Source organism: Balaenoptera musculus, chromosome 1 (assembly GCF_009873245.2).
Source record: "Balaenoptera musculus isolate JJ_BM4_2016_0621 chromosome 1, mBalMus1.pri.v3, whole genome shotgun sequence".
In the NCBI taxonomy this organism is placed as follows: domain Eukaryota; kingdom Metazoa; phylum Chordata; class Mammalia; order Artiodactyla; family Balaenopteridae; genus Balaenoptera; species Balaenoptera musculus.
This window is the reverse complement of record NC_045785.1, coordinates 118,589,250-118,605,282: the sequence shown is the minus strand read 5'-3', so window position 1 is coordinate 118,605,282 and position 16,033 is coordinate 118,589,250. Positions and strand designations below refer to the sequence as shown.

The 16,033-nt window shown below is 46.3% G+C and overlaps 1 protein-coding gene across 2 annotated transcripts in view; it reads right to left on the bottom strand.

Moving 5' to 3' along the window:
* The window catches only part of C1H1orf226 (chromosome 1 C1orf226 homolog), a 309,915-nt gene extending 295,266 nt beyond the window's left edge, over nt 1–14,649 (bottom strand). For both annotated transcript variants that reach the window (XM_036871202.1, XM_036871206.1), the window contains exon 1: nt 14,324–14,649. In XM_036871202.1, coding sequence (XP_036727097.1) covers nt 14,324–14,428 — 105 coding nt within the window. In that variant the 5' untranslated portion in view covers nt 14,429–14,649. The remainder of the gene's footprint in view (nt 1–14,323) is intronic.
* Nucleotides 14,650–16,033: the final 1,384 nt, after the last annotated feature.

Genomic DNA, 16,033 nt, shown 5'->3' with positions numbered 1-16,033 from the left:
CCTCCCAACGTGCAGAACTCCCGTTTCCAGAAAGATGGAGTAGACATACTTATCCCTATTCCTCCTGCTAACAACCACCAAAACTCCAGGCATTATATATAAAACTAGTACAAGACAACTTCAAAAGATGGACAGAAGGCAGACCAGGCAGGGATCTCAGCAGCCAAGGAATGCAACAGTTGAGTTCCCTGGGTTCTTTTTGCCTCACATCTCCCAGACCTGTTGCTGGAGAAGCCAGGGACCCAGAAATGCCGATGAACACAGACCAAAAAAAAAAAAAAAGTCCCAAGAGAAGCCCGCTTTCTCTAGCCAAAGGACCAGGAAACAGGCAGCTTCACATGACAGAAAACTTTCAGACAATAACAGCTCTACTCCAGCCAAACACCACAGAAAAAACCTATTACCCTCATGCTCATCCCACCAGCAGTGTCAGAAACTAGACTTCTGCCCTCACCACGCCGTAAGGAGATGCTCCACCCTTACCTTCTTCCTGTCAGTATCAGAGAAGCCTGAACGGGAAGCTGGGACGCCAGGAAGTCCACCTACGGGTGATAACAAGGCCTCCTGCTCTCCTTGTTGGGGTTTCAGAAGAGTCCCAGTGCTGAGTCAGAACTTATACCACCACCCAGGGTCAGGAGGCAGAGCATCAGGGGAGATCACGTGAGCAACAGTAATGAGGCACTCCTGCCCCACACCCAGAGTGGTATCAGCTGAAGCCAATAAATGATCTAGCCTTCCACCCCCACCTAATGGTAAGGAGGCAGCGCTCCCCTCCCCCCACCAGCGCATCGGCAGAGAAGAGAAATCTTGCCAAAACAGATCTAATTAAGATCCAGAATGTCATAACATAATACCCAAACCATCCAGGTTTCAATCAAAAATCACTTATCATTCCAGGAACCAAGAAAATCTCAACATGAATGAGAAAAGACAATCAAAAGATGCCAGTACCAGCACAAAAACCGAAATATAGATCAATGGAACAGGATAGAAAGCCTAGAGACAAACCCACGCACATATGGTCACCTTATCTTTGATAAAGGAGGAAAGAATATACAATGGAGAAAAGACAGCCTCTTCAATAAGTGGTGCTGGGAAAACTGGACAGCTACATGTAAAAGAATGAAATTAGAACACTCCCTAACACCATACACAAAAATAAATTCAAAATGGATTAAAGACCTAAATGTTAAGGCCAGACACTATAAAACTCTTAGAGGAAAAGATAGGCAGAACACTCTATGACATAAATCACAGCAAGATCCTTTTTGACCCACCTCCTAGAGAAATGGAAATAAAAACAAAAATAAACAAATGGGACCTAATGAAACTTAAAAACGTTTGCACAGCAAAGGAAACCATAAACAAGACAAAAAGGCAACCCTCAGAATGGGAGAAAATATTTGCAAACAAAGCAACTGACAAAGGATTAATTTCCAAAATATACAAGCAGCTCATGTAGCTCAATATCAAAAAAACAAACAACCCAATCCAAAAATGGGCAGAAGACCTAAATAGACATTTCTCCAAAGAAGATACACAGATTGCCAACAAACACATGAAAGGATGCTCAACATCACTAATCATTAGAGAAATGCAAATCAAAACTACAATGAGGTATCACCTCACACCAGTCAGAATGGCCATCATCAAAAATTCTACAAACAATAAATGCTGGAGAGGGTGTGGAGAAAAGGGAACCCTCTTGCACTGTTGTGGGAATGTAAATTGATACAGCCACTATGGAGAACAGTATGGAGGTTCCTTAAAATACTAAAAATAGAACTACCATACAACCCAGCAATCCCATTACTGGGCATATACCCTGAGAAAACCATAATTCAAAAAGAGTCATGTACCAAAATGTTCATTGCAGCTCTATTTACAATAGCCAGGACATGGAAGCAACCTAAGTGTCCATCAACAGATGAATGGATAAAGAAGATGTGGCACATATATACAATGGAATATTACTCAGCCATAAAAAGAAACGAAATTGAGTTATTTGTAGTGAGTTGGATGGACCTAGAGTCTGTCATACAGAGTGAAGTAAGTCAGAAAGACAAAAACAAATACCATATGCTAACACATATATATGGAATCTAAAAAAAAAAAAAATGGTTCTGATGAACCTAGGGGCAGGACAGGAATAAAGACACAGACATAGAGAATGGACCTGAGGACACGGGGAGGGGGAAGGGTAAGCTGGGACGAAGTGAGAGAGAGGCACTGACATATATACACTACCATATGTAAAACAGATAGCTAGTGGGAAGCAGCTGCATAGCACAGGGAGATCAGCTCAGTGCTTTGTGACCACCTAGAGGGGTGGGATAAGGAGGGTGGGAGGGAGATGCAAGCCGGAGGGGATATGGGGTATATGTATACATATAGCTGATTCACTTTGTTATACAGCAGAAACTAACACAACATTGTAAAGCAATTATACTCCAGTAAAGATGTTTAAAAAAAAAGATGCCAGTACCAAGATGACAGAGCGTTAGAATTATCTGACAAGGACTTTAAAGTGGCCTTCATAAAAATGCTTCAACAAGCAATTATGAATATGCTTGAAACAAATGAAAAAACAAAGTCTCAGCAAAGAAATAAAAGATATAATTGCAACACCCAGGCTACACCCATATTAACTGAATTAAAATTGCTGAGCGTTCGCAGCCAGCAGCAATTTTTTTTTAACTCCCCCGAGATTCCAAAAAGCAGCCAAGTTTGAGAACCAGTGCTCCAACTCATGGTTCTCAAACAAAGGTATCTATCAGAATCACCTGGAAAACATGATCAAGGCACAGAGATCCAAGCCCTACGCTACTTCAAGCCCGGGCCTCTATATTTTCATCAGTTTCCACGTGATTCTAATAGACACCAAAGTTTGAGAACAGATGCCTTAACTAATCAAAGGAATTTGCAGGTGATTCCTCTCACTTGAGGATGCTGCAAAATTCCTGACCTGAAGGAGGAAAGAGCAGCATTTAAGTGACCTTGAAGCAAGAGGTAAAGTTTCAATCATACTTTGGATATGGGTGGCCAGGATATAGTGTGTTTAACCTGGGCTGCCAAATTTAAGAGAAAAGAATCCACACATATTGAGGACCAGTTTGAAAATGTAGTTACAGTACAGGTTAAATCCATTTATGGGAAATAGCATGGGAGCGAAATAATACGTTAGCTGTCACTTGGACCATGGGAGACATTAATCTTCTTCTTGGCAGAAAAATAAAACGCTTCCACACGAGTGCCTCTTCCCATCCAAAGAGACCAAAACAAAAAGGGAAGAGTTTATAATCAAGATAGAAAAAAAGGACACAACCAAGGAGCTTTTCCATTGTGCCCTGTGGGCTAAGATTTCCAACCAAAAGGCAACATCTCCTGGGCTGGAAGTTTTTTGGCATTTATACTTTCCTAGAGGGACCCTGGAGGCTCCAAGTGGAGTGGAGAGAACCGGTCCTCAGAAACGGAGCTGAGAAGTGCAAGGAAGAGAGCATGGACGTTGACACGAGGAAGAGGTGTGGTAAGGGTGGGTGGATCACCACCGTTAGATAGGAAGTGCACGGGCAGAAGCCCAGCAAAGAATAACTCTCCCCAGGAAGGAAGGGCCTCCCAAATCCCCTCTCCTGCCCCTCTCGGCTTTTCCACTTACTCATTGATGCCTCATTTTCACATCTGGAGACCATCAACATGACCCACCAGAGAGGCCCACCAAAGGTGGCCTGTTGCCCACTGGCACACAGCAGCTGGCCAGTCCCTTGGTCACAGGCTTAACCTCAATGGGAGGAGCTGAGACCACCACCTTTAATAGTCCATTTGCCCATTCAATCCAACCTAGAAAGATGGTCTCAGTTTCCTCATTGGAAGCAAAAACCCCTACCCTCAGGGGGCCACTGTAAAGATTAAATTAGTTTGCATATGTAAAATTCTGAGAACCATGCGTTGAAAGTGGTGAGTACTGGATAAACATTAGTTCTTGGTATTTTGAAGCATATTCAGCACAGAAGTTAATAGTGCCAGACTGCCGGGGTTTGACTCAGGGATCTATCCATTACTAAATGTAGACTGTGAGCAAGTTACTCTGCCTCTCTATGCCTCGGCTTCCCCATCAGTAAAACTCAAATGATGAGAGTACCTTAACGCATAGGGCTGTTGGGGAAGATTAATCATTTCCTAGAAAGAGCTTGGCACAGTGCCTAGAACATAGTAAGTGCTTTGTAAATGATAGTGATTATTATGTTAGCTTTCTATGATGTGAACAGCACGAGGCAGGTATGTGGGGAGTCCCCTTCATCCTTGAGGAGCTTATAGCCTAGATCAAGAGATAAGAAATGCACAAACAGAACCAGCAGGGAGGAGCAGCACAGAATAGGGGACACGTGATGATTCTGCAAGCATGCAAACAGTGTTTCTAACATGCTCACGCACAGGCTAATGGAGTTCAGAGCGTTCTGAATACAGGGTGCATTGGGCAAGTGCCCTCTTCTTGGCTACCCCTTGGTAGGGAGTCCCAGGTCTCATTCACCTCTCAAGGCTGATCATTTCAACAGTTCTCCTGGAAAGCACTGCAGCTTCAAGAATAAATGGGGGTAGTAACCACTGTCCTCAGTTCTCATGGATGGAGCCATAAAAGTGTTAAGACACACAAGTCTCGTTGAAGTGTTGCAGGAAACCAACTGGGTTACACGCGGTGGGTAGGAGACCAGGGGTTCTAAAGTGATCCAACACTCTGGGCACAGGAACTTGCTGGAAGTGCCATTTTAAGTAACTTTTAAAGCTAGCTGCTCCAGTGTTTGAAAGGAAATATGATGCTGAATATAAAAATTGAAAAGGGAATTGTAAGCATCACAAGGTATTAATTAATCCCATGATGCACGATTCCTTCTGCTTAGATTACCTCTGCTTAAAGACGTATTTATCCAAGAAATTCAGAGAAAGGTAGTGAATACAGACAACATACAGTACTTAACAAGATTCTGTGATTTTTAATCCGAACAAGGATTAAAAGACTAGAACAAATGTGATGGGGGCATGCACCAGAAGCTAGTTAACCCCTCCTTATTCCTTCCCAAGGAGGCTGACAGCTATTTTAAGTCCACAAAGTAGTCACGCTGTCTGATTTGCAACTTTGGGAATCAAGAATAATATGGCAGCTAGATGCTTTAAGCAGGCACGTAAAATGAAGATAATACACTACTAGGCCTCTGACTTATTAAAAAAACAGAGTGGGGACTTCCCTGGCGGTTAAGAATCCACCTGTCAATACAGGGGACACGGGTTCAATCCCTGGTCCAGGAAGATCCCACATGCTGCGGAGCAACTAAGCCCGTGCGCCATAACTACTGAGCCTGCGCTCCAGAGCCCACAAGCCACAACTACTGAGCCCACGTGCCACAACTACTGAAGTCTTCACACTCTAGTGTCCGCGTGCCACAACTACTGAGCCCGCATGCTGCAACTACTGAAGCACACCTAGAGCCCATGCTCCACAAGAGAAGCCACCGCAATGAGAAGCCCGCGCACCGCAACGAAGAGTAGCCCCCGCTCACCGCAACTAGAGAAAGCCCATGCACAGCAACGAAGACCCAATGCAGCCAAAAAATAAATACATAAAATTTTTTTAAAAAGAGTGTATGACAATTCCTAGATTAAAACCATGCACAGATGAAATTTAAATTGCAATCTGCAGGACTAAACAACAACAATAATAAAAATAACGACCCACTGGGTGGCAGGCACTATGCTAGGAGTTTGCGTGCGTAACTCATTTGCTCCTCTCACTAACCCTATGAGGTATGTGATACCTGTATCCTCTTTTTACAGATGAGAATACTAAAGGAGAGATGTTAAGTAACTTGCACAAGTTCACACAGCAAGTGAGGGATAGAGCCAAGATTTGAACCCAAACACAATTCGGCTCCTGAACCCATTTGTGCTATGCTGTCAACCAAATTCATGTCATAAAAACTATAAAATAGAAAATTAAAGGAAATAAAGAATTGGGGGTAAAGTGTATTAATTCATTAATAAGAACACAACAGGTTGAAAATATTTTTTTTTTTACTAATAAATGACAATTATCTACTCCTAAAATTGGCCATGTGTTCTACACTCAAAGATTCTAATTCCATTGCATATCCATCACTGGAATTCCATTTAATTCAGGAAAAATGCTTACCTGGCACTTCCTTTGGAAGGCAGTGGGACTCTGTGAGGTGGGGGTGATGGGGATATCTCCTGGGATCAGGGACTAGTCTAGTCTCACTAGGGACTGAGAGGTACAGGCCTAAAGCAAGAGAAAAAGCTGGGAGGAGACTAGAGCCAGCTGAGGCATCTCCTACTCTTGGGTGATACAGGAGGGTCCTGGCAGTCCTTGTAGGGAGCATCTTAGAAATTATATTCATTGATTCAAAATACATTTTCTATATGCAAAGCACTGCAGAAGACACAAGGGGGCAGAGTGACAGGGACCCTAATGATGACAGTGGGGGGATGAAAATCAGACAAGGGCAAGCAGCTATAATCCATAGCAGGGTCTGGTCAGTCCCTTCCACATAGAGAAGGGACTGGTAACATCCACTTCACTGAGTGACAGAGGACTGGGCCTAAGAGATGGATGGGGAATCACAGGGGGCGGGGTTGAGGGAATGGTAGGCACCCCAGTTGGGTTGAAGCATAGGGTGATTAAAAGGAACTGTTCAAAACCAGAGAGCCCTGAATATCAGGCTAAGAATTTTTGGATCTAATATAGTAGGCGTATAAACTTTTAGTGTCTTTGAGTAGAAGGATATCATAATTATATTTCAGGATAATTAACAGAGCAAAAGTTTATAGGATAAAGTGGAGGCCTCCAGAAGGTAACTGAAACAGGATGGTGAGAGGTGATGAGCATCTGAACCAGCCAGAGGTGAGACAAGAAGGAACAGGCAGGATGCATGGATGGATATAACTGTGGAAATTCAAGGACACAACTCATTTGAAGTGGGGGGATGGGGGGGGTGTCTGGGAAAAGCCTGGACACAATAGGTACTCAATCAACAGCCAATGAGTCCACTGCTCCAAAGTGTCAAGCTTGGTGTCTGAGAAGATGGTGGGGTCATTTAAAGAAGTATGAAGTCATCAGAGAGATTTGAATTCAACCTTGTTGAGCGACGGGGTTAGCAACATGTTCACTGGGGCAGAGATGGCCAGCAGGAAGCTAGAAATAAAGATCTGGAGTCTGGACTCGGAGTTAGAGATCTAGGAGCCAACATGCATAACGAGGGGGGAGGGGGAAGGATGAAACTGAGCACTTACCTTAGAGGTCAACGTGCAGCAAAGAAGAGAAGGTACAGACAGGGGGGCTATGCACGGCCAATCGAGAGCCTGCAGAGAGCTGAGTGAGGCATCCCAAGAAAGACAAGGATAGGCTGTTCAGGGAGAAAACTCAGAAAGAATGAGGACAGAGAAGGGTGACAGTAGAACAACTTCTACATGGCAGCCAGGACAGAGGTGGGAAGGACACGGCCAGGGACTGAATGAATATTGAGAAATTGCAGAGAGTAGACCACTCTTTCATGAGGCTTAGCTGTAAAAGGAAGAGGACAACATGTTAATGAAGAAAACGGTGGAGAGAAGAGAGGTTTCACATAGAGAAGGTCACAGCACACTCCTGGGCAGAGGAGTGAGCCAGTAGGGGGAAAGATGGAACAATGCAAAGGTGGGGGTAGGGAGTGATGGGGTAATGAACAAAGACTCAGGAGAGGCGGGCTAGCAGCAGAGGGAGGGCAGATGAATCTTAAAAAGAAAGAGGGAAAAAGAAAAAAACTAATCGGACTTCATAATTTAAAACTTTTGTGTTTCAAAAGACGATACCAAGAAAGTGAAAAGACCACCCACAGAATAGGTGAAAACACTTGCAAAGCTACATAATGGATGTGAATACAGAATATGTAAAGAGCTCTTACAATTCAGTAATTTTTTTTAAAAAAAGACAATCCAATTTAAAAATGGGCAAAAGATCTGAATAGACATTTCTCCAAAGATGTGAAAATGGCCAATAAACACATGAAAAGATGTTCTATATCATTATTCATCAGGGAAATGCAAATCAAAACCACAGTGAGATACCACTTCATACCCACTAGGCTGGCTAGAATCAAAAAGCCAGATTATAAGAAGTGTCAGTGAGGATGCGGAGAAATCAGAATCCTAACACACTGCTGGTGGAAAAGTAAAATGGTGCAGCCACATCGGAAAACAATCTGGCAGTCCCACAATGGTTAAACATAGTTACCATGTGATCCAGCAATTTCACTCTTACCTACCTACCCATGAGAAATTTAAGCATATATCACACAAAAATTTGTGCACAAAATGTTTATAGCAGCATTATTCATAATAGGTAAAAAACAAACAACCTTAATGTCCATCAACTGATAAATAGACAAACAAAATGTGGTGTACCCATACAATGGAATATTATTCAGCCACAAAAAGCAATGGAGTCCTGATACATGCTACAATATGGATGAACCCTGAAAACATCATGCAAAGTGAAAGAAGCCAATCACAAAACCCCACATACACCATGGTTCCATTTACATGAAATGTCCAGAATAGCCAAATCTAGAGACAGAAAGTAGATTAGTAGTTGTTTGGGGCGGGGGGGGGATGATAGTTAAAGGGTACAGGGTTTCTTTTTGAGGTGATGAAAATGTTCTAAAATTGACTGTGGTGATGATTGCACAACACTATGAATATATTAAAAACTACTTAATGGTATATTTCAAATTAATGAATTGTATGGTATGTGAATTATAGCTCAATAAAGCTATTAGGGAAAAGGGAGTGGAGGAAAGAAGGAAGTTCTTTTTCCAAAAACAGGAAGGAAGGAGGAAAGTAGCAGAGACCAAGTCTGCAGTGTAGGGCAGGAAAGTGGGAAAGACAGAAAGTGTGGTGGGCATGGCTCCAGGCTGCTGGGGGAGCAGGATAAGGGCAGCAGGAGGTCACTGAGGAGCTAAGGGCAGCCTCAAGGCAATGAGGTGAGAGGAAGCAGATAATGATGGTCAAAGGAAGCATTCTGAAGGTTTGAGTTCCGGAAGTAGCAGCATTACGAGTAAGCGATAATAAACAATGAGTCTGATTAGGGTCTTGGACACGGATGATTGGCAAAGGTCAGCATGGCAAGTGAGTGTGAGATTCTGACCACTAAATGGACTGGGGCATTTTGGGCAAAGGAGACATGGCAAAATCATGAAGTGTACAGATAAGGTAGAAATACATTTGCCCATCAAATCCCAAAACACCAGCTCCAGAGGAACACCCTGGGGCACCTGAGAGCAAAATAAGGGTGAATAAAAACAGGTATTATTTCTGAGCAGTGCTGTATCTTTGAGACCCATCGTCCCCCAAAGATTCATCTGGTCCAGGCAGAAGATAACAATGGATATTAAAGCATCTGGACAAATACCTAATAAGGTGAAATAACCTGCACTTCAATGATGACATCGGCGAATACACCAGGGCCTCTATCTGAATCCCTACTTGTCCACAATCCTGGAAGACAGGACCCTTTGAGGGGTGGGTGGGGGAGGGGAGAGTGCACTCCCAGAATATAGCAGAGCTGGTTCTGAGAGCTTTTTACCACACACCACAGGTTAGGTTTGAGTTAGAGTACCCCATTTATGGTGAACCAACATATGTAATGTCCTAATCTGGAAGCCCTCAAGATAGCGTGTTCAAGAGGCATCCGCAGGTAGCCTGGTGTGTGGGGTTATTGGAATCTCTAAAATCTACATCATGGAAACCATCAGCCAGTGAAGCCATTTAGCAAGGAGGGAATAATGGCCAGAGAATTCGGTTCAGATTTGACCAAGGACCCCCAAATCCCCCAAATCACTCAGCAATAAGACAGTATATTTACTGCTTTCAGACTTTCTACAATTGGAAATTTCTTCCACTTGATAAATAATTTTATGTTGCTGGCTATGTATATATGTACCTGATGTTGGGGGAGGGGGTTATACACAGAAGCACGAGACAAGGTACTCAAAGAACACTCGACATCACTGGAGAAGCTACATGCAGAGGGGAAAGAACACAAAATTTTATGGTTGACCATGATCCAAGGATGGCTTTGGCAATATCTCTCATCCCACGTGCACTCTTGCACTGTGACCTTGACACTCCCCACCAAGAAGTGAAGAATACTTCTCCTCCCCTTGAATCTGAGCCAGCCTATGGCCCGATTTGACCAACAGAATGCAGGAGAAGTGACTCTGTGTAACTTTGGAGGCCAGACCTTAAGAGCTTCCACCTTCCCTGCTTGGAACACTCCCTCCTGAAAGCCAGCTGCCAGATCAAAGGGCCACCATGCTATAAGGAAATCCAAGCTACCCAATGCAGAGAACCCGCACACGGAGGACTACCAAAGCACAGCCATGAGAGTGAAGCCTTCTAGGACCTTCCAGCCCAGCCACAGCAGAATGAAGCCGAGTGAGTGATCCAGTCCACACCACATACAACAGAAGAACAGCCCAGCCAAGCCCTGCCTGAACTCCTGACCAATGAATCATGAGCAGATTAAACAGACATTGGTTTACGCCCCTGAGTTTTGGGGTAGGCTGTTAAGCAGCAACAGGTAACTGAAACCAACCTGAAGCCAGGAAACTAGGGATGAGTCCTGGTTCTGTTCTCGCCTAGCTATGTGACCCTGGGTCGACGACTTCCCCTCTGGACCTCAACTTCCTCATCTGTAAAATGAGGAGGCTATACAAGGTGAGCTAAGGTGCTTTCCAGTTCTGACAGGCTGTGCCACATACGCCCAGATCAGTGAACGGGCTACGCAACGAGAGCTAGGAATACAGAGGGAGCTACTACTTCAGGATGAAGTTAAGGAACCGTGGACGAGGAATCAAAAGGACTGGAGTGTGAGGCTTAAATGAGGCAGCACCTAGAACAATACATGGTCCATAGTAAGTGCTCACTAAATATCAGCTATAATCATTATTCTTTCATCTTATCAGTCCTGTGACTCTGGACAAGTTAATCTCTCTGATCCCCAATTCTTTCATCTGAAAAACAGAGATAACACTAGTGTCCCAATTTCCACATGAGGAAAATTGTGTGTGTGTGTGAAAGTCGCATGCAAATCAAAAATCACCTACAAACGTCAGGCATAACTATGTTATTAATGCTCTTATTCTTTGCACCACTGTCATGAGAAGTCTTCTTCTCACCCAGCAAGCAGAGATAGCCAGTTGATGGCACTGGCCACCAGGAAGGCATACCGGGAGAGGGAGAGACAAATACAAAGGAGCCACACAAGCTTTCAAGCCGAGAAGGATTTTACCGCCCACCCACCAGCAACGGTCAGTGAGCCAGGTGCCCTTTCTGACACGGAGGGCACTACCCTTAAGAGCAGCTCCCAGACCAAGGTTATATCTTGAAAGAGTCTAGCACTAAAAGTTTGAATAATTTTCTACATCAGAGTCAGAGAGGCCAACAACCTAAGGATGCCCCACCAGTGAACCGTGAATCAGACCAACCGCCCAGCATAGAGTGAACATTCCATAAAAAATGTTAAGTGAATAAGCATTGCATTTGAGAGTCTGAAGTCAAAGCTCCCAGGTTTAAATCCTGTCTCTGCCATACCCAGCTATGTGCACTAAAGCAGGCAACATACCCTCATTTATAAGGTATAAGGAGATCCACCTCCCGGGAAGCAGTGAGAATTACATGAAGCACTGCAGGTGAAAAACCTCTAGGATCCTACTTGATAGTTAAATGCACGGTGTGTTTTTTAAGTGCACAGAACCTCTGACACCCAGATGCCCTTCAACCCTAGCCATAACCTTTTCAATCTCCGCGGCACCCTGAAAATGAGCGGCATCCACCCAAAAAGTCATTCCATCCAGTGTTGATTCTGAACAACTGCCAGCCCTTGGGAGTGAAAGACCTGGGCTCATTTTCCAAGAGTATCTGACAAGGCAGCACTAATACATTTACATTTTACAGCCTGTGCTTTTCCAAAACAAGGAATGAGTGTGGTGTGGATTTAACCCTGAAAACCCAGTGATCGTGCAGTTCCACGGACACTGCTGGGGAGGGATGTGAAAACCAGCCAGATGAGGTGCTTGCCAGGTGCTCATGAGACAGAAAAGCTTCTGCTTCCACCTCTACTCAGGTCTTGGCTGACATGATTTGAATGTACTGGTGTCCAGCATCGATTACCAAGAGCTGGGAGTTAGGACCCAGTTCTCAAGGTCAGCCCTGTCCTTTCTTCCCTACCTCGCCATTCTCAAAGCAGAACCCGTGGTTCACCATGTCCCACGTCTGCATTGGGAACACAGCTGGGACCAACTGTGGTTCCCCTTCCTCTTATGGAGCACCACTGCGTGTGAATCCAGGCAAGTTACTATAGGAACTACACCACACAACCCCCAGACATTTGCTTAGAAAAGAAACTGCATGTTGGGAAAGAGAGGGTAAGATCCAGCAAGCTGGAGGCAAGCCTGAAGCCAGTGTTTCTCAAAGTCTGGTCCCAATCACCTGCATTAAATCACCTGGAATGCTCCTTAGAGGTGCACAGTCCTGGGCTCTCCCCAGAGGTGTCAGATTAGAATTGGAGGTGGCAAGAATCTGACTCTTTAACAACCTCACCTGGTGATTCTTATGCATGCTAGGTTATGAGTCCTAGCGAGGACCAAATGCAGAGACTGTGAGAAAAGAATTAAAAGGTTAAAAACACTTTAATTCTGACCTTTCTTCTTCTGTTCATTCTTGCAAAACAGAGCCCTGGTGAACCAAACAAGACAAAAGCCGATTTCCCAGTTTATGCATGTCCGAGAAAATTAAATCATGACGTGATGAAAACTCATACTTTAAAATTTAAAACCCTGCTCACCAAAGCAACAGGCCCGGACAAAAATTAACCCAAACATCCTATATTAGACCAACCAGCTCTATTCTGAGAGAAGCAAGATAAGATCTTGGCTACAGCCCCACTCTGGTCCCAGCCATACCCAGTAATTCAGCTCTGCATTCCACTGCAGGGTTTGATGTCTGGGGAAACAGGGGGTGCCCTCCTAGCTCTAGCAAATATGGCTGGGGGAAGGTTATTCAGGGAGGAAAAAAAAGGTGAGATTTAACAACTCACACGTCTCCATGAGAAGGAAGAATAATCGAAAGTAACTGACCACATTGGACTCATATCAGACACTCAAAAAGATGTCTCAAGAATTGAAGGAAATAGCCACCTGATGAAGTAACCCTTGCCTGAGATGCTAACACCCTGCCATCTACAAAGCCATTAAGGAGAAAAAGGGAATGAAGACTGTCTCCACATCGAAAGTACTACCTTTTCAAAACCAGAAGACACAACCTACTTGGAGGGGTAGTATTTTCTGTCACTTAACCAGTGACAGGCACACAGTAGGTGCTGCGCATCTCTGAGTCTTGGGGGGAGGGCGTCAAGCTGCAAGAAGGAAGGGCAGAAACACTATTCCCCTGTGATGGGCAGCAGGAACCCCAGCTGTAATCTCAGAAACCAGAACTCCTCACTCTGGGAAGTGCATCACAGGGGGCCAGCCTTATTCACACCTCATAGTGCAGTACAGAGGCTTCCGCCCGCCCCCTCTCCCAAGGACGGACCTGGGGCTTGGAGCTGAAAATTCCAGTCACCCCCGATAAATTCTTCAGCAGCGGTCCCCTACTAGCTGCTGAAACTTAACATTAAGCCACAAAACTAGTAACCGGGCAGCTTTCACCACACCTCCCCCCCCTTCAATGACTGGCACTTGCAAAGGAGTCGTGGCAAATAAGGCGTTTAGGAAGTGACTCTGACACCTGGCCGGGGTTACCTGGAATCTAGAAACAAAAACCACCCCTGTATTATTTTCTTCAATCAGGAAGCAGGTATTCCCCCTTTAAACGACCTTCCCGAAAGCACCTCTCCCAAGGGATCCCAACAGGTAAATAACACCAAAGCTTCCCTAAACCGATTCTAAAGAACCACGTCCAAGCTGCGCTCACCCACTGGCTTCTCCTTCTCGGAAGGAGGGATCCGGGAAGTAACTCAATCAGTCCTGGATGGGTAAGGATGGGGGAGTCTGCAGGTGGGAGGAGGGGGGTGAAGCAATACCGCTCAAACTTTGCAGTTGCTCTTTAGCAGTTCTGGGCAGGAGCCCGCGGAATTCTATACAGAGAAGGGGAGTCACCCTCCCTAACAGAAAGGCCCCCAAATCAGCCTAACCCACCAGCTCTGCGTCCGGGATGGCTGCGCATCCCGTCCACTCACACATGCCCCTCCGGGGCAGTCCCCTCCCTGGGGCCCCCTCACCTTGGCCTCGAAGCAGATGCCGTGCTGGAAGGCGTCCTCGTTGTGCAAGGGGATCCGCAGGTCGTGCCCATCGTCCACAAGGTTGTACTTGGTTTTGCTGGGCATGGTGACCCGCGGTGGACCGGCTCCTCCAGAGGCGGCGGCGGCGGTGGCAGGAAGGGGCTGGCGAGACCCAGGGGAGGGGAGGCGAGAGCTGGGGGCGACGGCGCGCGGAGGGGGCGCAAGCGGAGGGGCGCCCTGGCCGCGCGGCGGCCGTGGAAGCCGGGACTCGGAGCGACGCCGAGGGCCGGGCTGCAGCGGGCGGCGCGGTTGCGGGCGACGCGAGCGGCGCTGTGGCCGCGCAATTCCTACCGGCGAGGAGGGCGGCGGGGGCGGCGGCGGGAGCGGGCGGCGCGACGAGCGGGCTGGGGGAGGGGAGCAGTGGGCGCGCGGCCCGCGGCGGGACTGGGCGCGGCACTGGCCCGGGAGCAGTGGCGCGGACAGCCCGGGACGAGGAAGAAAAGGCAGCGGCGGCGGCAGCGGAGCGGGGTGCCTGTCACGGAGACGCCGGATCAGCCGCCGGCGAGCGGCTCCTCCTGCGGGGTGGGCCCGGGCCGGCTCCTCCCGCGGGGCGTCCAGGCCCCGCCCGCCGCTGGGTCCGCCCCCGCGCTGCCCGCCGAGCAGGTGAAAGTCCCCGAGAGCGCCGCGCCCGGCCCTGCCCGCGTCCAGCGGCCCGACCCCGGGAACTTCGCCCTGGCCCTAGGCAGCCGGGGTCTCAGGAACCCGGGCTCGGTCCTGTTTTTGTTTTTTGCAGTCGGAGTCTGAGCCAAGCTACTGATAGCAGCAGCGGCGCCTTGGATTTTCTGTTCTTGTTTTTTGTTTTGGGAGGGGGAGGGGCGGTGTTTATTGTTTTGTTTTTATGTTTTACCAGGAAGGCCCAAGTCCTGGCCCATATATATATTCAGATCTGCACTGAGAGTCCCCTTTTCTCTGGAGAATCAAGACTGCACCCAAATGGGAGAGTATCGCAAGTGCTTTGTGTTCGTTCCTTTGAGCAGTGATTTGTGACTTGTGTATTGGGGGGTTGTGGAGATGCCTTTGGGGATGGTTTTAGTATTTAAAAGCCATCAGCCTTGTGGAAATGGAGTAGGCCAAAACAGAGTACTAAGGACAAAAGAATCCACCACCTTTTTATTTTCTTGAACAACCTATAACCGGGTATGGACAAAATGAGCTTCCAAGTTATTTCTGTCTTATATTATTCTTCCTATCTTAGTAAGTGCTTGAGTTCAGTTTGCCTATTGTTAAAAGCAGGCCCATTCACTTTTCTCCTTTACATCAAGAGTTTTTTGCCGGGCAAAAATGTGCAAAGGGGGAGGCCAAAGGGGCAGTTACTGACCAATTATTTAGTATCTATCAAACCCCATGGGTAGAGGTACATGATAACTATGATTTCCATGGCTTAATATTACCCCAGAGTCACCAAAAGCAACCAAACAGGCCGGTGCCAAGGCCAGCCCAACCTGAGATCACTGAGACCAGATGGTCAGCTCCTCTGTTGAATTCATCAACTTAAACCCGCTTTTAATACCTTGTGGACACATCCACCCAGGGCAACCTGAAATCCAAACATCATTGACTGCTTGTTGTATAGTCAAGGCTTGGCGTCACCATAAAGCATCACAATGAAATTACTTGCAAAAGGCATGTCTTCCTATACTATTTCAATGA